Source organism: Temnothorax americanus, unplaced genomic scaffold (genome assembly GCF_048541705.1).
Source record: "Temnothorax americanus isolate GAGA-0224 unplaced genomic scaffold, ASM4854170v1 Scaffold4, whole genome shotgun sequence".
In the NCBI taxonomy this organism is placed as follows: Eukaryota; Metazoa; Arthropoda; class Insecta; order Hymenoptera; family Formicidae; genus Temnothorax; species Temnothorax americanus.
Window position 1 is genome coordinate 8,048,411 of NW_027509547.1, and position 22,895 is coordinate 8,071,305.

The 22,895-nt window shown below is 36.6% G+C and overlaps 1 protein-coding gene and 1 long non-coding RNA gene across 14 annotated transcripts in view; both read right to left on the reverse strand.

Moving 5' to 3' along the window:
• Window positions 1–22,895, reverse strand: part of Ca-beta (Calcium channel protein beta subunit) — a 96,889-nt gene that overhangs the window by 21,326 nt on the left and 52,668 nt on the right. Inside the window, exons 1-2 of one of the 13 annotated variants that reach the window (XM_077415636.1) lie at window positions 10,312–10,447; window positions 9,452–10,016 (exon numbers count right to left, since the gene is read on the reverse strand). The exons of 10 other annotated variants lie outside the window; for them this stretch is intronic. In XM_077415636.1, the coding sequence (XP_077271762.1) occupies window positions 9,452–9,511 (60 nt within the window). In that variant the 5' untranslated portion in view covers window positions 9,512–10,016; window positions 10,312–10,447. Of the gene's footprint in view, window positions 1–1,974; window positions 2,451–6,858; window positions 7,304–9,451; window positions 10,017–10,311; window positions 10,448–22,895 lie in introns of those variants that run through there. 2 more of the 13 variants (XM_077415639.1, XM_077415638.1) reach the window with 2 other exon arrangements.
• On the reverse strand, window positions 10,309–11,311 carry LOC143902597 (uncharacterized). Its single transcript, XR_013258427.1, has 2 exons — window positions 10,556–11,311; window positions 10,309–10,479 (listed from the first exon to the last, which is right to left on the reverse strand). It is a non-coding gene; the product is annotated as an uncharacterized LOC143902597 (long non-coding RNA).

Genomic DNA, 22,895 nt, shown 5'->3' on the forward strand with positions numbered 1-22,895 from the left:
CTTTTTCTACTTCCCAATTTAATCATATTTAAGATTGCAATGAAAAATTTATTACACATCCATGTCCATAGGGTAAACTCGGGTAAGATGGCCATAGAAGAAAGATGGCCAACCCATGTTCATTCGATACCAGAGATGATGAGTTAGATTGATAGAACATGGATTGGCCATCTCTCCTCTATGGCCATCTTATCCGAGTTTATCCTATACATATGCAAAAAATCTCTCAACCCTATAGAATTATATTGATTTTTGTTTAATCGTTCGATTAATCTGGTCAAAGTCAGCTCTACCAGCAATAATGAATTGCTTCCATAAGATTCTTCTTTCCTCCAAAAAGCTTCTCGACAAATAAATAAAAAAAACTTGATTCTTCTGATATTTATGGAAGAATAAGAAGAGACCTTCGATAAGATAGATTAAAATAAAGAAAATATATATAAATTTTAAAAGCATAATAGTTAAAACATTATATTTAATAAAAAATGCCTTTCTATAAAACATTATGTGTGTATTTAAATTTAGCTTATCTTTCTCAAATGTCTATTTTTATTCTGCAGATTGTATAAAGCTCGAAATAGTTATGTATAGGCATGTCTGTATTTATATATTTACAAAGGTTTTACAGACGAAGGAACGTTTATGCATATACTTTTGATTTTCTTAACATTCGAATGACCACATCGATAATTACGCCTGCCCAATGGTTTACATTGATCATTTTATTTTTAATACTGTTACATTCTCTAATTGAAAAACTCATGCAGTTCTCACTAAAAAACGTTCGCAATTATTCCACCGTCATTAAAGAAGAAAACGGGAAGATAGCGTCAGTGTTTGTAGTCGCTCATATAATCTAATTGTAAGAACTACAATTGAATAAACATCGATTCAATAAGGAGTTAAAACAATCATGCCGAGTTTGTGCATTACACAAATCAATTAAATCACCTGCTCGAAAGAAAAACATTTGAGAAAGTAATTACTGATAGTATTATATATAACTCACGTAAAATTAAGAACTGTTTCAAATATCAATTAACATCTTAATGGTAATGAAAACAAAACTGACGCAAATAAAATATAGTAACAATTATATAATAGAAACGGACTTCTTCTCAACTGTCATAATAAAACAAATTAATGTCGATGTCTGAAAAGGATGCCTCTCTGCAGAATCCCGCTGGTAATACTAGAAAGACACTTCTGAAAGATGTGTCGCATGTGAGAAAGATGCACAAAAGATAAAGACTGTATCTTCAAGGCCAGTAGAGCATATATCAACTCCGTAAAAAAAAGCTCGATTTCATGTTAAAAAAAGAAAATGAACCTCGATCGAGAGTGCACGATCGACGTAAATCGCTGCGCCGCAACGATAGCACGGATGATCGCTTCTGCTTTACGCCACGTTGCCTAATACGAGCCTTAAACGATATACTGCGAAATATCCTATATATCTAGGAAGCAGCGCGTCTTTGACGTGATCGAACACACTCCTCCTTGCGCCTCTTTGCTCAAAGTACAATCGTGATAATCGGTTATTTTTACACGGAGACCTTCCTCACTACATGAAGTCCCTTGATAGGTTTAAGTTTAATTACAGTTATCCCTTCGATGGGGGAGGGGAAATAAAAAAATAAGCACTATTATTCCATGAACATATTTCTATTTATTACAGCCTTGCGAAAAGTGATAGATGAGAGAGATCGAAAGAAAAAGAAATAATAAACCAGCGAAAAGAGAATAGCATTAAGAAAAATATAAAATCAAGATAATGCAGATAAAAAAAAAGTAAATAACGCAGTGCCAAACCTTGCTTGTTGATCCAGATATTTCAATTACTGTAGCAAATAGAAACTCGCCTGCATCGCTGACACGTTTTATTAACTTATGGAAAAATAACGGAATACTCTTAATATTGCTCCTTGTTTGTTGCACAACAAAAATTATATAAAACCGCATTTATCGGTGTACCTGAGTGAATAGCTTGTTGTAGCCGGAATTGTGTTGATTGTACCCGATCATCGCCGGGATTCACCACCATGGATGCCAAGGCTGTTCTTCTGATGGTGTTTAATCTACCTTCGCTCCGATTCGGAGCCGAAATTTATCGGACTAATGCTCTAAGCTCTCGCTTAGGCCACGCTACCGCATGGCTGTCTACTATCGTTCAAAATGCTCGTCTATAGCGCATTGATATTTGAATTCACGCCGCTACGCCATGTTGAATGGCGCAGTGGCACAGACTTTCGAATACGTTCCCTCAGGTACGTCGTATCTCAAGCTTTTTCCGCTTTCGTTTGCAAGCCATCCAAATACTTAATCTTGAATCTTGATCTATTTCTGAGAGATCGTCGTTATCACCCCATAATGATAAGCCACGATGCGTTTCGCGTTCATGGCGAATGATAAGAGATCCGATTCGAAATATTCACTTTTCTAAATGCCCTCTGCAAGATACAGTGTAAATTGGATTTAGATTTGAGTGGACTACCGTGAGAAATGTACAACGAGAAGAGATAATAAACAAGAAATATAAACGTAGATAAATCGTTATAGACGAACGCAGGCGTAATTTATCGAGGCACTCGCGTATATAAAAATCCACAGCATATGTACTATACCAGTATATACTTGACAGTATCCATAAGTTATGCGAGCGATGCAAAGAGAAGAAGCTGAGGATATTTTTCGAATATTCTACCACTTCTTGATGAAAAATTTTTTTGAGGTAATAAAACTAATTTTTGAATATGTACTTTCGACGATTTAATGTGTAAATGTTTAAGAAAACATTTACACAAACAACGAAAAGAATGTTTTAATTGGTTTTTTTCTTCAAATTATACTTTGTGAATTTTAAACAGTTGAGATTGCTTCCCTTTTTCCATTGTTTGTATATATAGTAAAGGATTATATTGTCTTGAAAATTCTACCTGTAATGGAAATTTTTCTGCCCAAAGTCCAAACGTTAGTTAATTAGAAACGACTATTATAGACAGAGTGCAGCAAATATCTAATGTGTTCGAAAAAGGCTAAGATTTTCAACTGAACAATTTGTTCAGTAACAGATAAAAAGAGAAATGCTTCTTTTTTGTAGTCTTATTTTAGCAGACTAAAAATAAATACTATAAATTTGTCTTTGTTTATTTTTATAATTTTAATTTACATTTTTCTCAAAATTACATTTTTTTAAATGATATATTTTAAAAATAATTAAATACACGAACGCGAATTTTATTATGTGTGCATGTTAGAAAAATGTCAGCCTTTAAATAAAAGTTTGCAAAGCTTTTCTTTCTTCAAAAACAGAAACAAACAAGTTTTTCGAAAAATTCAAACTTCTTTTAAGATGCTATTTTCTTTATATTAAAATAAAAATTTTTTTATATAATTGGTGCATCTCTTTAGGTAAAGAATTTCTTTTAATTCGATTGCTTTTAATTAATTGGTCTTTTAATCAATTTAATATTAAAAACGTTTTTTAAAACAGAATGTACATAGCAATTTATAACTTTAAAAGTATTTAATGTAGACGCACTTGCAGAAATTTTTAAATATAATTTACGTGTGAATAAATAGATACGTATACGAAATCTCAATTTCCTATATTCAATAACTGTTTTTAAAAATATCTTCAAATTTGCTCTAGAAATCGCTTTTTAGATATAGAGAAGTCTACTTTTAAATTTAGCACAGTATTGACTTTCAGATATATCTAAATATCTATATTGCGGCACATATACCGTCATATAAAAATGTATCGTACAATATTCTAAAATTAGACAAGAAATATGGAACCAAATCGGATCATTCCCTAAATTCACCCATTCTATCAGTTGACCTAGCCAAATTTGTTCGCAAAGACAGCTTGACAGAACTACGAAAAAGTTAATATAACCACTCCCTAAAATTGTCTGTCCCATATTGCCCCCCCCCCCTCAAAGTGTTATACACGTATATAAGCACGAAGCATCAATAAATTATACCGCAACGAGATATGAGATAGATTAAGATAAAAATACATCAACGTTGACGATAATGAATAATAGATTGAATTACTAGGTTCTATCTGTACTTGTAACAGGATATTCTAGTATAGAATAGTTTTACACTGTTAATTATTTCCTGATAAACTGTATAATTATTATCAAAGAAATTTATGGATAATTGTTATGGATAATTAAAATGTAATGATATGGATAAATTGTACCGTTTTGTACCAAAAAGAGAAAGGCTATCAAAATTCACGGAAGCGTTATTTTTTTACTGACTTTCTGTGATTTTCACGCAAAAATTGATAAAATTACAGTAAAGCCTCATTAAAGTAATGTCACGTCGATATGTCCGGTTTCTGTTTGAGTAATCATGCAAAATTCGTGAGTTAACGTGAGTTCAATCTACCATTTCTGTATAACTCAACTGATATAAAATGTTATTGCTTCAAGCACGCGATCAGTGTCTGTTTCATTAAAATACTCATAGCAATCGTAATCAATTGGAAACACTGGTTATGCAATTCGATAATTTTATTAAGTTTACGTTTTATGAAACATTATGTGTCGCAACAAGATTCTGTATGTCGATCCCGCCAAAGCGAATTATTTAACCTAATCGCTTTCATTATGAAAAATATATCAAAAACACTAACATATTACGCTACAAAAAAAAAGAAAGTAATGTATAAATCTCCAAGTATCTAGAATTTTTTAAACAAAACAATCTTGTATGTCCTACATTGCCTTCTCATATTTAAATATTATATATATGATAAAAAATGGTTCCAAAAAGATATAATGCAAATTTTAATTCCAATGTAATGTAGTGAACGAAACTTAAGATCATTTTATTCGTCACAAATAAAAGTCATTAGTAATTAAAGAGAATCAGTCTTATTCTTGAGAACTTATAGTTCTACAAATTTAATTTTGATGATTGTGAATCGCTGTGAGTTTGAGACTAATCGTCAAGTGAATAGAAAGATAAATTTTTAGCGCAACGCAAAGTTCTTCAAATTGGTTGAGATTCACAAATGGTGTTGTTCTATTTGTGAGTCAATCGTCCGTAGTTTTGACGACAAACTTTTCAATTAGTCTCCGTAATAGCTAAAAAGTTCTCAAGATAGACGAGCTCGGATGTCGTTTTCGATGATGCTTATTATACTTACGTAAATTGACTTTTTACATACTTTGCAAATTTCAATTTTTTAAAAGATCGATTATTGGAAAATTTTAATTAGACAGACAAGAAAATTGTGCGCAATTGGGGGTGCACGTGTATAATTCCGTTATTAAACAAAAAGGTCTTTGGGGCAAATCATTTTAAAATCCAGTATTTCAATAGCTATTTGACTTAATTTCTTTGTTGCAATGAAAATCATTGCATAAACTACAATATATTGTAACGTACTTCTATAAATATTTAGATTTGAAAAAGAACTATTTTTTTTTATTATACAAAATAAATGTTGCTTTGTTATAAATAGAATGTATTTTCTTCAAATGGATCAAAGCGACCAAGCGACTAACTTTATAGTGCAAAGTTCTCTAATAAAATTTTGTTTTACATTATGAAATTCTATTAAAATAAATATACAGTTAGAATAAACCGTGCTACTTTTTAGCCGATATATGAACGAGATATGCATTAAGGAATTGAGAATTTAATTTACAGTAATTTTTCTATAATATTCCAAAGGAGAAGGCTTTCACGTTTTTCATTACTGAACATGCCGCGCCTTTGAGAAAAAGAGACAATACTAACATACAATTAGTGTGAAAAAATAAAAATTGGATTAGCTGTGAAGTAACCTTAGAAGAGGATTACACCGTGCGTTGTTGCACGCAATTCCCCGATCACCTCATCTATCTGGATAATTAATTAGTCTACAAAAAAAAACTTCGCAAATATTCTCGTTATTAGCTTCGTCAGTCAATCGAAAGTGGAACTCGAGGAAACGCGAAATCGACTCTTGAATTATCAACTTCACTCCTAGATAATCGATACTGATGACCCTCTTAGAAATCCGTGTCTTTGAATTCGTCCAATTGAAATGTCGACGTACACTCGATATAATAATACAAAATTACAAATGATATAAACTAAAATGAGAGAGAGAGATATATATATGTGTATATATATAATATGTATAAATTTGCTCAAAATTCCATAAAATCACAAAAGAAAGGTCACTCGACGAAAAACCAGAGAAAAATAAAAGAAAAATATATATGCTGTCTGAAAATATATCAAAGAATCTACAATATTTCTATCAGTACAAAAGGTTTTATAATTTTTACACGATGCTTGCTCCATTTACAAGCTGTACCCCTTTTTTACAAACTTAATCTTCGGTTAAACAAATAGAACGAGCAATAACAGTCATAACTTAATTTCTAGCATTCTTCTAAATCGTTCGAAGCTTTTTTTCTTTTCTTTTCGATAACCCGATGCGAAATATCAGACCAAAACCAATTACCTCGCAGATCGATAAGACATCTTTCTCTAAGCCATTACACCTTCATTAATCTCTAAAAATAATTCCCACGTGAAACGTCAGCAAAGTGGTAAGTTAGCAATATTACATGATGGATAAAATCCATTTTGCAAATCGAAATTTTTCATCGTGACCCACGCTAAAGTCGCTAAACCGATGATACACCACAGCACCGTGGCGCTTGAAAGCAGGTCAACGACATCGTGCAACCTCGAGTGCAGTTACCACATTCCAATTCGCTGGTCGATCGACAAAATAGCACCGATCGGCCTTATCAATTTTCAGTATTTTCACCTGCGGTTGCCTGCGTTCGTCCTTATTCTCAATCCTATATATCAGTTCACACTGCACCCTTTACGAACCTTCTCCTACAACTAGAAAATCCTATCCAAGCACCAAATATATCACGTTTTCTCATCTTGACAACCCTTTCTTTTCCTCGACATGAAGGGGCTTGTTTCAAAAACTACTAAACTTGCGCACCACGCGTGTCCGCGCTCTTTTTAATATACGATCACTCCGGTATCACTAAGTGTACTCAGACATTTAAAATAAATTCGACCGTGAAGAATTTCAAGAATTTTCTTCGATCGCGATTGAAAACGAAAAATCACCCCCCCCCCTAAACGCGACCGCTTTGGATCACGCTTGTTCGCGGCACGCTATCTTTCACCCCCGCGAGCTTTCACTGGCTGACGAGCCGTCACGTAACGGTAGACCGCGCGAGGGCGATAGTCGGAGGGTGCTGCACGGACTGATTCTACATGGTCCTTGCGACCGTGTGCGCCTTCTGGCCGGGTCGCAGTTTCTCTGGCAATAGTGGCAATGCCATTTTGTGACTCGTCCGTGCGCGGGCGCCACTGGAGAACGGTCGGACGACACCCCCGTTACTATATCGATCCGGGGGGTGCTTCGTTCTCAGCACCGCTCCGCCGCGCCGCGCCGCGCCGCGCCGCGTCCTCCTCCACGCAAACCACCCGGAGTGCGACCCGCACGACAACGGCCAGGCCACTGCACCCTGACGGCAACGTGTCCTACCCGGTGTACGTGCATACAGCGTCGCTCAAGAATAACCGACTGACCGTAGGGGGTCGAATTGCCGAACGTGTACACATGACACAATCGCGTGAGCGAGCGCAAATTTATTTGAGCGAAAAAATTCCGATCTTTTTCTTCTTACATTTATATCTATCTCTAATTAATATCATGTGACATTTCTAATATAGCCAAGTCAACGAAATTACTCTATAGATATAGCAAGTCAATAAAAATATGATTGACACAGCTATATTCGGTATAATAAGTTAATATTTTCTATTTCTATTTCTACAGGGAAAATTTTAAGTTTCTTTTTTTGCACAGTTATGAAGAATTATGTTCAATATGGTGTGGAAATGAATCTTGCATGCTGATAACACGTGATGAATAACACGTAGCATTCTCTTATCGAGCTTGATTCTAATATGTCGCCCAGCTGATCGCTTTTATTATCGTTAGCGTTATATTGAAGCGAAGCAATGCTGATTTCTTTTTAAAACCAATCATTTTTATTCACGCCATGATCGCGTATATAAGTGTCCCATATGTTATATAAATAAGGGGATTTGCAGATAAAGAAGATTATTGCTCTTATCTCGATCAGTGTCGATTCACGTGCATCCTTTGTTCTATGTATATCGTCTATTATGCTACTGTTCGATCGCGAATCATCAATCAGTTCTTCCAATTGCAACCAACAATAAACTTTGTATAAACATTGTTGCTCCAATATTTCAAACTACGCCATAAAGAATTATGCGAATAATAACATTTTTAATTAGTAATTAATTATTCCCACATCCTGTGAGAAAATATTTTACGCATAATTGTCATTCATGTATACAATAAATAACTCTGCTAAATAACTTTGCCATGTCTTTCGAATAGTATATCAATTAAAAATATTATAATATTAAAAATAGCTTGTAAAGAATTACAAATTACTTTCTGCAGTCGGTTTCATCCGACTGCAAATCTAGGTCATCTATATAGGTCACGCAGGGTGCGTGTGCGCGTGCCGCCCCTTTTAGTCTGCTTGTCCTTCGGTTCTGCAGTCTAAATTGCAGTCAACTCTAAAGGTTACTGCAGATATCACTTTATTCTTATTCTTTTTCCCTGTTTCACTATATTTCCGTTGTTTAAAGTTGCCGCTTCTAGATCTATTATAGAGAGCCGCTTACTACTCTCTTTCATTTGTGTAATTTATAGATAAGTTTAGATTTTAAATTTTGTATAGATTTGTTTTATTAAGAAAACGTAAATTTAAAATTATTTGATTGTTTCGCAGATAAAAAAAGTACGAGAAGTCCAGGACACCCTGTAGACACATGCGGGGTAACGGCTTCGATCTCGAAATCGCAGTTCATAAATAAATGATCGGCGAACTATACGAGCGTGACGGCAGCTCCTTTCATCGCGGTCACGTGGCACAAAAATAAAATTTAAGTGCATTGTGCTTGCAAAGATAGAACGCGCATGTGCGCGATACGAATTGGTACTCGCTATTACAAACATTTATATCCATAATAGCATTTTCCAATAGAAATATCGGACTATTAAATAAAGTATCTCTTAGATATTATCGATCCGTTTCACGCATGCGGTTTCTGTTTCATTTTATAATAGAATGTCTTCAAACTGATATTTTTATACCAATATAAGTCTTTATTCATATTAAAATTTTAAATCCTACTGATATTCTCTCAAAATATAAGAAATCTATCGCAAGATACATTGTTATAATTACGAGAATTTTAAGTCGATCGAAGGTAGTTGCTGTTTCAGAGATTTTCGGCTCTATTTTAATATCCAGTCGCTTTGCCTTGAAAATAGATATGTTGCCCGTGATATTGCATGCCCAAATCGCCTCGTTAACTCCGACATAACAATTAGAAACATATTATAAACATGTTTTACCCTTCTTCTTCCAAAAGGCTTGTAATGCTCCCGCCTCATTGGGCGCCGTAGATGTGCCATCTTGAAAGACAAGAAAGTTGATATATGGTGGATCGGGGTGCACCAAAGATATTGCGATGCTCGTTGTCACCAAAGAGAAGAAGGTATCGATCACGCGCGTCTCCAGTCGACTGGAGCAGTTTTCGTCAGTTTCGCGAGTCCGGCAACTTCCGACACGAGATTCGTCGAGTTCTGGTTCGTTGCCGCATTTATCACGACCTATCGTTTGTCTTCGTTTAATTTACTCGACACAAATACACGACACACATACGTTCCATGTGGAATAGAAATAGGACCGTCCGTCGTTTCAGACACTCAATTAGAGATTTAAGAAACAAAGTTATCGCTTTTCGCAATAATTGGTGGATGGCAGTTTTTTACGATTATTTAAAAATTTGTGGTTGTTGGAATTGTTGACTGGATTCCACAAAGCCTTACATTGTATACATATATACTATATGCATTTGACATTATGATAATATTTGCATTCATTATGGAATATACGATGGAGTAATTCTTTTTTTATCTGTAATCAAATTTATGATGTAGTTTAATTATTTAAAATTTATGAAATGCTGCTTAATATGATATAACTGGATTCTGAATTTATCAGGTTTTTCTTATTTTGCACTAAATACCAAATTAAATTTTCAAAAACGTCCTTATTTTAAGCTTTTTGTTTTAATACAAACTAGCCAATAATATAAAATTACCTAGTGATATAAATGTAACTATGTATGTATATATTCGATATTCGAATTTTACTGATGAGTGACGTTATACTTTTGAGAAAATAGATAATATCTAGTGCTATGCTATACCTTCTGAAAATTGGAAACTGCTGCTTTAGAATCGTCCGATCTTTGGATCGATGCCGACAAGTTAGTGTAACAGTCTGTGACATCTTCAAGAGTATATCAAACACATAAATCTCTAGCCCTGACCTTGACTCATCAGCACCAATTTTTAGCATCAAAGATAAAAGTAAACTTGTGAGACAGTGATAAATTTTGCAATTATTAAAGAATTGCATTTTGAGTTATATAAACCGATTAAAACTCTTACCTCTAATTTTATGGAGCAAAACAGCAGATTAAATCAAATTAAAGATATTGATAGTTATGTGTTTCAAATTAACTATATTTGACTCTACATAGACATTTTTATCGAAGACTATTTTGCTAAATATAATGACCTGTTAAAAATAATTATAATTTTATAATAAATGATGTATATCGGTTTCTAATTATTTTTAGAAATTCAGAAATCTGGCCGTAAAATCATTATTGCAATCCACAAGTACTTCTGAGAAAAGTTAAGCTTAATAAACGCGGTGATTAATCACTGCACGCTGCACCGACACACGAGGTCCTCGATCAATATACCTATCAATAAACTAGTTTTTAATCATGCGCGACACGTGAAACTTCAACTCCACTATATTAACACCAAATCGATCACTTTGTTACCCAACTGCAACGTTACAAAAGTCACATGCTCATTTCCCAGAGGGCTCTAGAACCCTGATCAAAAGCGACGTACTCGAAGTTATCGGATCGACGAAAAACCGGTTTGCGATTTTCAAAAAGCGTTTTCTCTTTCGAGTTGCAGATCCGATCTATCGCATGGATGATTTTTAAGTTCCGGTGCGAGACGAGCTCGGTGTGAATGTGCTGGTGATACTGGTGAGTCGAGGAGCTTTTAGAACGCACCGCGACCTCCTCCGCTATAAATAAAACGGCCGCCACACCGAAAACTCTGCCAGCGAGACGAGTAACGTCGATTCGCCGTAATTTTCCTTGTAGAACTTCGCTAAAATTTTCCGGGAGTTAGCCGGAATAAATCGTGTCACTTCTTCGGATACTGAACGGTATTGATTTGCATGCCAAAAGATATCCTTGATGCCTTCTCTGTGCGTGTGTTCCGAATTATTTCGCCACATCATCTGTGCGTCTTGTCTACGTCAAATAATATAATTACTAGCATTTTTATAAATTTTTATGATTTATTTCTTCATTCCGTTCCTATAAATGGTCCTTCTGTAAATCTTGCTGAAAATCCTCAGCTAATCTATTTTTAACAGCTAACTTATTTTAGGGATTCATAATTATTTTTGTGCCATTAAAGTTGTGCTTCCTAGAACTGTTTTGAGTACTCTATTGCCAGTTGGCTCATCAATGGTGAATTTATTTGGATCAGTATGGATCTTGGTAGAAATAATATAATTTTTTTTGTATATTAAGATACTTATTTTAAAAAATTAAGCTTTATAGCTTCGAGATAAATCTTCTTTTCTCCAATGTTTTAAAATTGCAACTTCTTTTTATTAAAGCACATCAAAACCTACAAGTATCATAGAGCAATTAAAAGAGATAAAACTAAAAGAACAATGTTGAGATGATATAAAAGATTTTTAAATATATTTCATGATTAATTAGAAGTATCACATAAAAGTATATTATGAAATCGATCAACAATAAATTTCTTCTTCATAGATAAACATTTTATACTTTTTATCTTTCTTCTTTTCCTTTCAAACGTACGTTTATGCATGATGAAGCTAACAGAAGAAAACTAAAGAAGAAAACAATAGATAATGAACTTGTCTGTTTCAAGGATCTGTTGAAATATTATCTTAGTTAGGTAACCAAATAATATTTGAGATAACTGTAGAAGTGTGTCGTGCCAGCAGCTACAATGGTAGTAACCAGACCTTCTGTACTAACGAAGAGACGTGCTCTTACCCTCTGTTTTATCGACAGACGTTTGTACAGTTCTCGTCTGAAAACAAAATTTTGCTCAATCTTGTCAGATGTCTGCACCATAAATTTACATCTGCGCACAAGGTCACTGTTGACTCTAATTATTACTATTATAAAAAAAAAGAAGAGAGTTATAAGTTATAAAGCTATATGTATTAGTAGTATAAAATATGAAATTATGCATTATTGCGTCAAATAGGCTTGTGCCTACTAGCTATACACTTCGTATTTTTCTAAAAAAAATAATTTAATTTACATCAGCAATAAAAACAATATCCCATTGTTTAAGTGAATATTTTATCAACGTTTAAGTAAATATCTTCTTCCAAGTTAAATTATTAATTAATCAAACCATTTATTTATAAACAATTCTTTAACACAAGTAATTCTTTTAATTTATTCTCAAAATGTAAAATCTCTGTGAATAACAAGACAGATGATAGGTTAACACTTTTTGGAAGTAGTCAAGAAAGATCGGAACCGGTTGTCTTTTGTTTATGCATGCAGTTTTATGAGGTCAGATCTCTCTCAAGTGCAGCGACAGAAAGTTAGTTCATCAATATTATAAACTCGATTCTCGAGAATGCAATTAAAAACTCTTCCGCTCATTAAAACCGTCAAGACTCATGAATAATAAGACATTATCTCTTCATTTAAGGCGCAAACGAATCATTAAAAAGCTTTTTTTCCTAAAAGCTTCTTTTTCCTCTTTAGATTTTGTTTCAGAGAGACAGTTTCTGCAATGTGCTGTTTGAATAATGGACGCTGTCGTCGAGGAAAACGTCTCTTTTCAGGGAGAATCGATGTCGCGCTAAATATACGGAGCCGAAAGTCTTCGCTTAACAGCCGGATGAACAGGCGCGCGCCTCTCTTAGGCGCTGATATGTTTCCCGCTTTAATTATTCAGCGTCCCGGCATTTCCGTTGGTATTTTCGTTGCCGTACACCAGCCGCGTGCGCGCACATTAAACGAGACGCCGGCGGGTATTATAGTACGATAAGATTTACTGGTAACCCGGCTCTCGTACTACACGAGCACAATGAGAGATGTTCATAGCGAGAAGATATTGTCGTGACAAGTGTTAAAATAAAATTACGTTCTTCTTTATTATCAAATGATAAATTTTTTTTCTATTTGCGTAGCAAATTACAGAAAAATTAGTGAAGATTTTAAAAGAGAGACAATCTCGTTTCTAACATAAAATACATATGATAAACATAAAAATATAATAAATATGTAAAGAAAAAACCCTTCCGCGAAAAAAATTGAGATTTTCTTTCATTATCGATTAATTTTATATCATATAGCACATTCACGAGTCCAAGAGAAAAGATTAGGACTAACGATGAGCTCGTTCATCTTCACTGCATATGCTATTCGGTCGCGTTGTTAGCGCGCACCTGCACCTGCTTTGCTGCTTCTCCTTCACGGAGGTGTTACATCATCGCCGCCGTCGCTTCCGGAAATGTAGGCCGCTTTGACACGTTGCTCGAGGCAGATTTAGAATTCCGTTTGGCCCTACGACGCGCGTTTCGCGCGTGTTGCGAGCGGACTCTCTTTCGAGTTTTTCCAGGGCGGCACACGAGATCAGGCACCTCGCGCGCTTTCGTGACACTCGCAGCTGCAGCAGCACGCGCGCTCGCGCGCGAGAAAAAGGTCGAGCCGCAAATTGTTCTCTATTGCGGCAAATTAACGGACGATCGCTATCGAAAACCTGAAATTATTCTTTACCCGGTTGCGTGCTTCTGCGACCGATAATATGCGGGTGGCTCTAAAGTTTTCTAGATCAAGAAAAATGCCTAACACATATCATATTTGTCTACTATTTTAACCCCTTATTAGCCTAATTTGTAGGAATATAAGGACACGTAAGAAATAACATTTATAATGTTATATTTTACATATCTACCAATGACTATATGCCTATTTTTCAGTCTCGTCATACTGTTCAGTGTTGTAATGATCTATATGTACAATTGTAGTTGAAGAATTAAATCACAAAGACTTGTTAAAAGATTACATATCTCTCCGCAATTAAAATCTCACCCGCAATTTTGACTTTACACCGCAACAGCTAAAATACGTATGTGTACATTGTGATATTTATATATAGCTTCATCTTTTCCGGTTACTATAAACGGAAACGATGCAGGCCGAGAAGCGACGAGCAAACTTGTCCTGATGAACACGAGTGCATAAGGTGCTAAATTCGCCGTAGGGCGGCAGATGGCAGACACCTGAGTACCCTTCGCCGAAAGTTTCGGCGCAGGCAGCCGATAAAATCGGAAGGATCCTCATAATATGTCGTGGTTGCGAGCCCAAGTGCGCACGATTGTTACTTCACTTGTGGTCCAGCCAAAGGATGCGCCACGTTGCAAAGAGGCGAATAAGACGCGCCTCAATGTGCGACGGCCTTGAACCGACGAACGAAGACGGCGACACAGATATAGTCATGAAGACGAATTAGATCCAATCGAACGATTAAGGACGACCGACAACTGCTCGAGGACTCGGTTACCGCACGAAGATAGCGTAACTCGAGTCGGCAATACTCGACGAAATTGTAATCGGAGATGTGATCAGAACTCGATTATCGTTTCGAGCACGATGGTGAAATTAAAGGAGATCGCTGATCCCCGTCGCATCTGCGAGAAGATCAGGGAATGCATTCGGATGCAAATGAAAACGGGTACAAGAACGCAAATGAACGCGTCGAATTGTGCATTGTGATTTCCATCATGGGGAATACTTCACACCTATTCCATATTCAAGTATACAAAGCTGTAGGGAAGATATATGTTTGGGAGAGCTAGAAAAATATTTTTTATATATTCTGAAAGTATTTAGAAGCAGCACACACAAAAGATTTGCAAGTATAAACATTCCATAAGCTGATGCATATGTATTAAAATAAAAAGAGAAAGGTATATAATATGTGCCGTGTGTGCATGTGTGATGTGATTATCTGATTCTCCTTAAATAAAACTCACGGTTGCCTCAAATAAATTTCTAGCTCAAAATAAATTTGTAGATCAAAAGATAGTATTCCCATTTTCTCTTCTCTGCTCGATCTCTGCTCACAGTTCCCACAAGACCCTTATAGATTCCTCGTGGCTTCAAATCTTGCTACAATGGATCTACAAATAATCGTTCTCCCAATATCCGTAACGTATTATCACGCATAGGGAAACGATAGGAGTCATTTATTCATGATCACAGATCTGACGCCGAGGAATAGCCGCGCCGCGAGAGAAGCTATACGGGATAATTTTCCTTCCTCGATAAAGGCCCAATTTGTGGGTCACCGTTATGCCGCGTCGGGAGCGTATATGGAGCCGGTGCTTTCGGCGTGGCATTGCCGTGGATAATGTGACTTGTGGACTCGTACCGAGAGGTGGGAGTCGACCCGATAATTACGCTGGTCGTTGCTCTAGGCGCACGGCATACCGGCCTGTTAAAAGCTACGTGTGCACGCTCTTAGAAATAAACGTGTCGTGCATTTTACAGCCGTGCTCTCTCTCTCTCTCTCTCTCTCTCTCTCTCTCTCTCTCTCTCTCTCTCTCTCTCTCTCTCTCTCTCTCACCTACTCTCGTAATACGATTCGTGCACTAAGCACACGTCTCTAATGACGCAACAATTTCTTAGATTCGAGAAAATACACTTGACGTGCACGAGTTGCTGAAAATCGCCGGGTTTTCACGCGATCTCTCACATAATCACGATCTCCGTGAAAAAGTAGAAATAAAATGCATCACTCAAGCGAATTTTCCCATTTGGGGAAAATAAAACTGGAATGATAAAATCGAATTAATTTGTTCCTTAGTTTCTTTTCTTCTTTTTTTGCTGGAAAATGATATCTATATTCGACTGCAGTAATATCGTGTATTTCGCGGATTTAACAGATATGGCTAATTGTAAGACATGGCTAAAGAATAAGAATCAAGAGGCGGGTTCGGATTGAGGTGCGTCATGCGTTTTACGTGCCGCATTTACGTCTCAGCCGGCACACCCGCTACACCAATACGCAGATTTCGTTGGTGCGCGCACACGAGAGGTACCTACATACGAGTGTATACGAATAGTAGGATACAGTCCAGCTTTCTCTTTTTATAGCCCTCTAAGCAACGACTCCGCCTCCGTGGCGAGCTTCACACAAAAGCCGTCGTGAAGTCGTGAACTGTTGTTGCACGAACATATCGCCCACGCGCTATAGTGGGTGCACACGCACTAATGCGACGCACACACATAAATGCTTAGAAGGTACAACCTCTGCTAGGATATTCGGAGAGGTATGAGTTTCTAAAAGATCTACCTGAACGTATACCATATATATCGAGACTGGATGTATAAAAACACCGTCAAGCGAAAAAATTATTCCTTAAGACTCTTATCCTCATTATTTTCTTGCAAGTATCAAAGATAATAAAACAATAGAGTTATGATTACTATTTTTGCGCTAATTATAGTATGATTCTAAATGCAAATCAAAATAACATTGTTAAATTACAACATTTGTAAAAATTAATAATTATCTAAGTTATTTCAAATTCATAATCATAACTTGATATTTTTAAAATTTTTTGTTTCTTCTGCTTTGTATACCTCTTAGCGAGAGAATCTCTTTCACATCTCATTAACTCGTGTTTAAACTCTAATCGCTGTGTCGAAGTTCTCCTTATGAAATACAAACCCGCGCCTAAGTTATAGTACTTCGTCCAAATGGAACCGGCTGATAAGCATCAACTACTTGAAACTGGTCCTGACAGCGTGATGAAGAAACATTCCGTCGGAGTTTAAATACTTATATATACTTAATCAAATTTCGTTACTGTGTCGAACGTAATTCTTTAGCTTGAAACTTGATACAAAATAATAATTTTGGGTATTGTATGCATCGAAGAAAAACGTATTGAAAATCACACACGTTTATCCCTATATAAATACATCGGAGTAAAAAATATCGTTATATAGCGTATTGCGTTAAAAAGCGAAATATGGTTGGTAATGGCGCGACGTTCACGCCCGCGTTTTCTATCAATTTCTTGGCACCCGCAAAGTGACGCGCCAATGTAGCGGATAATAACATTATTATCGACACGGTGAAGCTAAACAGCGACGTATGCAAGAAATCGCTTCAGAAAATCTTGTGGGTACTCGAAATTCGTTCGATATCCATTACTGTAAGTGGCGCGAGTACTCGGACACGCGCGCAGTACAATTTACTTCAGCAATCGCTCCGGGTGTTTATAGTCATTGGCACGTAAGTGCCATACACGTGCCCGATCCGTTACGCGTGCGTGTAAGCACGGTGTACGTACACGACAAATACGTATAATACATGTAGGTACGTGCGGCAGTTGCCGTTAGTACTCGCGAGTCGCGTTGCGTTGCGTAAGCGAAAACTTCGACTGTAATGCCTTCTAGTTTTCCTCTCTACCTCCTGGACGTTTCACCTCGCGATATTCTTTATCAGAATTAGAAATTGCCTTCACCCGTTAGAAAGTCCGACAAAACGTTACGTATTTGTTGTTCCAGATTGCGCCATTCGTAAGCTTTCCATTTACGTTACATAAAAACGTTTATCGGTAAAAAAAAAGAAAATTATATTGATCGTGTGCGTATTTAAATTTTTAATGGATGCATTAGTGCGCCACTTTGTGAATGTCAATAATCTGCAAAAAAATAGAAGACAAGTAGCTAGATTAAATATTAATGCTGATAACATTGCTCGCGCGATTACAACGAGTATTACGATAACGACGCATGTATTATCTATTCTTTGCTACTGACGTACCTACGTGCTTTGTGCGAGTAAAGATTATTTCATATTTTTTCTGAATGTATGCAACGCAAGTTCAAGTGTACTTATGATAAAAGATATTTACCGAGAAATAAATGTCCGCGTTTATATTTTTATCGCGAATATAATTATTTGAATGTTATTTTTTCTACATTTTTAAAATAATGTAATGCATTATATATATATATGAAATATTTTATCTTTTTTGGTCATTAACTATATGCTAAGTGTATTTGTGTATTAAATAATTATTCAAAATTTTTTTGGCTTGTATTAAAATCTTTTCCTTAAAGATCAATTTATTTTTAAAAATTTTAATCGCTATGCCACATTAATTATGCGACAGTATCATTTCTTTCGTTCATCTCACCGACCGATCGTAAATATCGCATGTAAATGCCTGCAGCGTGTGCAAATATACGAATCAACCTTTAATAATAATTTAATCGAACGTCGCGTCCGCCTTTTGCGCACAAACGAACCTTGTTTGTCTGGTGGCCGTCATTATGCGCAACCTAATTACCGGCCAATGATTTCATGGAACGCCATTCGAAATCCAATTGACGAGATGTCCGCGCGATTGGCGATTCACCGACGAATTAAACGCTCGCGTTGCTGATCGTCGGGGCATTTACATATTTAATGCCAAGGACTTGCCGTGAATTATATGCCCGATACGTGGGCAATGCCTACGGGTATACGCGTTTTACATATTTTCTTGTAAAATTTCAATTCAATTCGCCAAGTATACAACTAGACGGATGAACTTAACAGTATCTTTCTCTCTGAAAGTTCCGTTAAAATTTTCTACTCTGCGACTTAAGATTGAGAGTGCCCAAACATATTCGATGTAATACATATGTATTAAAGATAATTTAACATTAAAAATAATATTGAAATTTCAATATTGAGGTATGATCTCTTATTACAGGAATATAAACGTTTGTTGCGCTACAAACGGCAGAATCGCAGATTACTGTAATGAAATCACTAGAGTTGAATGGGAAACATGTCTCAATGACCTGAGACTCCTCGAGTGTATCATCGCAGAAATATGTACATGTAACACGATGGCACTGGTAATGACGATGGACCAAGTCATCCCATCGTCAGGAATGACGAGGCAATTTTATCAATTCTATTTACAGATTGACGAGCGCGTCAATCGATCCGTCTGACAATGCGGCTCGCGTTCTGTCGTTTGTCAACAGAATTGTCTCGCTGCCACGAAACTCGACAGCTTCATCGGGCGGCGTGCGAAATCCGGTTACATTTATTTTCGGCGGCTACTTCATTGCCGCTCGTTGCACGAAACATCTGCCCGAATAATCAGAGGCAGACGTTTTAACGGCAATTTTGCTTCTGATGTATGCTCCTCTTGCAAATTTCAAAGCATAAGATTTCTTTGTCATTAGTTTTTTCCTCGAAATTTTCGCTAAGGAAAAAAGCAATTCTAAAATTGTGAAACAATATAATACTACGGGATAATGGTCAAATGCTCTACATTTTCGTAGGTACGAAATACGTCGAGTACCCGGTTTTCATGTGATGAACTGCGAATATATAGGTCAGTACATCATAATATATACAAAGTAAAGCCATTAATTCTCCATTTCTTCCCGCTGAATCAGTCTTTAGTTCTATATAATAAATAATGTAATTAAAGAGCCCTTAGCAATTAAACGATATTATAAGCTTGTGTTTCTTCAAAGGAAAAATTTTAATGCCGCCGCGGAGAAACCGCAGAAGCCATTTAAAAAGACTGTGTAACGTACTGAGGTTGCTGCAAACATTTTTATTGCAGACTAAAAAATACGTTCTAAATATGTTCTAAATGTATAGATTTTAAAATAATAAAATTTACCATAACATTTGAAATAATTAAAAAGTATGTTACTATCTCATATAAAAAAAATTAAAGTATTTAACTTTCTGAAGAAAAAACCCAGATTAAGATATATTATACTTTTGATACGCTCCGTAAATTGTAATATTATATTAATGACGCGAAAGTATTATATTCTACTAGTTATACATGTTGAGCAAGCTTACTGAATCACTTGGAAGTATAAAGCTGTATTAGGCTGCATCACGAAGGTAACGTCGACGATGGGTACGCCCACGCGCGATATAACATCGAGGTAGATAATAAATCCATTGAATCGTGCGCGGATGATGCGGAGCATGTGTAAACTGTAAGTGCGTCGGAGGATTAGGTACGCGACAGCCAGTACAGGTACTTAATAGTCGCTTTGGAGAAAGCTTTAAACGAGAACTCAGCGTCGTTGCTGTCGCGGTAGCGCGATGCTTCGCCTCATTGAAATTACCGTAAATTACCCGTTACGTGCATTTAGATTTGTAAGCGAGCGTTACTCTCTCATGCCTGAACATATGAGAAAGCACCACGATGAGGAGAAACTGCGTGTCATTCGCTCGTTTGCCTGAAATTAACGCAGCACAGTGAATAAATGACTGTGTCAAAGAAGGATTCTTTTGCAAGAGAGTCTTTGATAAAGAGATGTAATTTCCAAAAAAAAAGAGACCTATCCTTAGCTTAATTACAAATCGTTATTTCAATTTTAATTAGTATCTCTTAATCATTTTTCCTGATATCAATGAATATATTGAGCAACAACTAGTTGAATCACAACTAGATTAATATTTTCACAATAATTAAAATTTTCGCAATTACAAGACTTTTATAATAATGCCTTCCGTTATACCAATTACGATTTTTATATTATTATCTTGTTCGCAAAGTTGCGTGCTAAAGCTCGCGTTATGCGCGTCGTTTCTCGCGCGCGAGTGTTTCCGTATAAAATACTTTTATAGTAAGCCTTGGCATGTGTGCGCGTTGTGTACGTTGTGTGTATGAGTCGAAGTGAGAAACGTAGCGGATAACGAAGAAAAGGTACGTCGCTTAAAGAGTCCAGTCATCTCCCGAGAGCTGACCTTGATCTTGAGAGAGTGAGTGGTGAGGTGCACCGTGAGGGTCAGAAGTAAAGACGGTAGTTAAGGCGCGTTTCGCCACTTCAAGATTTTCAACGCCCATGAATCAAAGCCTGACTGCAAATTAATAACACTTGTATAACATATTTTAGCTTATTTATATTCTGATATTGTCTCTTTCGTTTTCTCATTTCAAGTAAAAGTTATATTTGATTAAAAACAATGAAAACATATAGTTTTATTATAATAGGAAACTTTTTTATGTTTCAGAATGAAATTACTCGTTCGCTATTCTTACCGAGACTTTTCCTCCTTCATTCATTGCGAATGAATCATAGCTTCCAATTTTATTAATGTGTTTGGTACAGTCACTGGCTATATCTAACTACTCATAATTTTATCCTTCCAGTTTTTATATTAATAACACAACGTTATAATTATTAATAAATTATTTCATAATTCAAACATAATATAACATAATAAATAAAATAAATAATGCTAATGATTTAATGATACATCAAACTTAATTGTATTTTATATAATCTTCTAATATATTAATGTCATATTTTTTAAATTTATCATGTATAAGAATTCAGAATGATAAAGAAGATACCGCACTCGTTATTAGGATTGATTTCCTTTCTTGTCAATTATTATCGAAATAATCGGTCGAAGTCACAAGCGCGACTTAATTCGGGCGTAGCCGTAGAGAGACAGGGGAGATGTCCGTGGGCCTTTTTGGCGGTGTTGCGGGGGCCCGAATGGCGGGCCGTTGGGCCTGCAGTGTCGGTGCACACCGGTCTTAGCGCAGACGTAGCGTTTTCGCTCTTCTCTCTCTCGCGGTACGCCGCGGTATAATGGCAACGTGTTTTCGTCTAATGTACTTTTTGTGATGTCCTTGATGGAGGAGTCTGCGAATGCAGAACTACAGGGCAGGCCCGGTGGGGCCCGTCGGTGCGCGCGGAGTGCCGCGGGGCACCGGAGAGGGAACCTCGGGAGGGCGAGAAGTAGGGAGGGAAACGCGACAAGAGGGCCCGGCAGCACCTCAACCCACCTCAACTTCGGGCCTAGTCAAGGTCAGTGTGGCAGGACCATCCGTCCCTCTCTTCCTCCTCCTTCTCCGTCACCTCGTCCGGTTTCTTTTCTTCTTGTTCGCGCGTCCAATTCTCTCTGTCTCTCTTTTTCTCGCCCGCTCACAGTTTCTCTCCGCCATCCCTGCCCGCTCCGTCCCCCTCCCCCCCTTCGACGGGGTCCGTACCGCATTATCGCGTCATACCGTGCTAGGACCCACGCCCTCTCCCGTGCCGTCGCGAGTGTACTTTTTTTCTTCTTTTCTTTTCTTGCACGGACCAACTTACGATCCTGCGAAATCCCAATTAGTGGAGATACCCGTGTGATAGAACGACGGCGAATAGCGTGGCGGGTTATCGTCAGACACGTGATAATTCGCACGGCAGATTGAATCGCAGAGAAATGCGATTGACGTATATAATAATTGCAAAAGTTTCGAGCGGTCGCGTGAAAATCCATGGCACATAATTTGTCGCGATGTCGCCCCTCGACATCGAACTCGACGAACTGTCGTGCGCGCAAGGTATTATCGTTTACCTCTGTACACGACATTGCGTATGCGTACGTTTTGCAGCTATAAGAAAGATTGCATTTTTCTCGAATATTTTTCATCCACTAAAATTGACATAATTACGGATGTATAGAAAATGTCACCATCAATCATATAACATTAATGATATTACGAGTTTTTAACAAAGTAAACTTTAGCGCATTATTATAGGAGATCCTTTTAATGAATTTAAAAAACGTTCTTTTGAACTAAACGAAAATTATCTAACAAAATTCTAAGAAGATGTTTAGATGAAGCCGAGGTTGGATATCA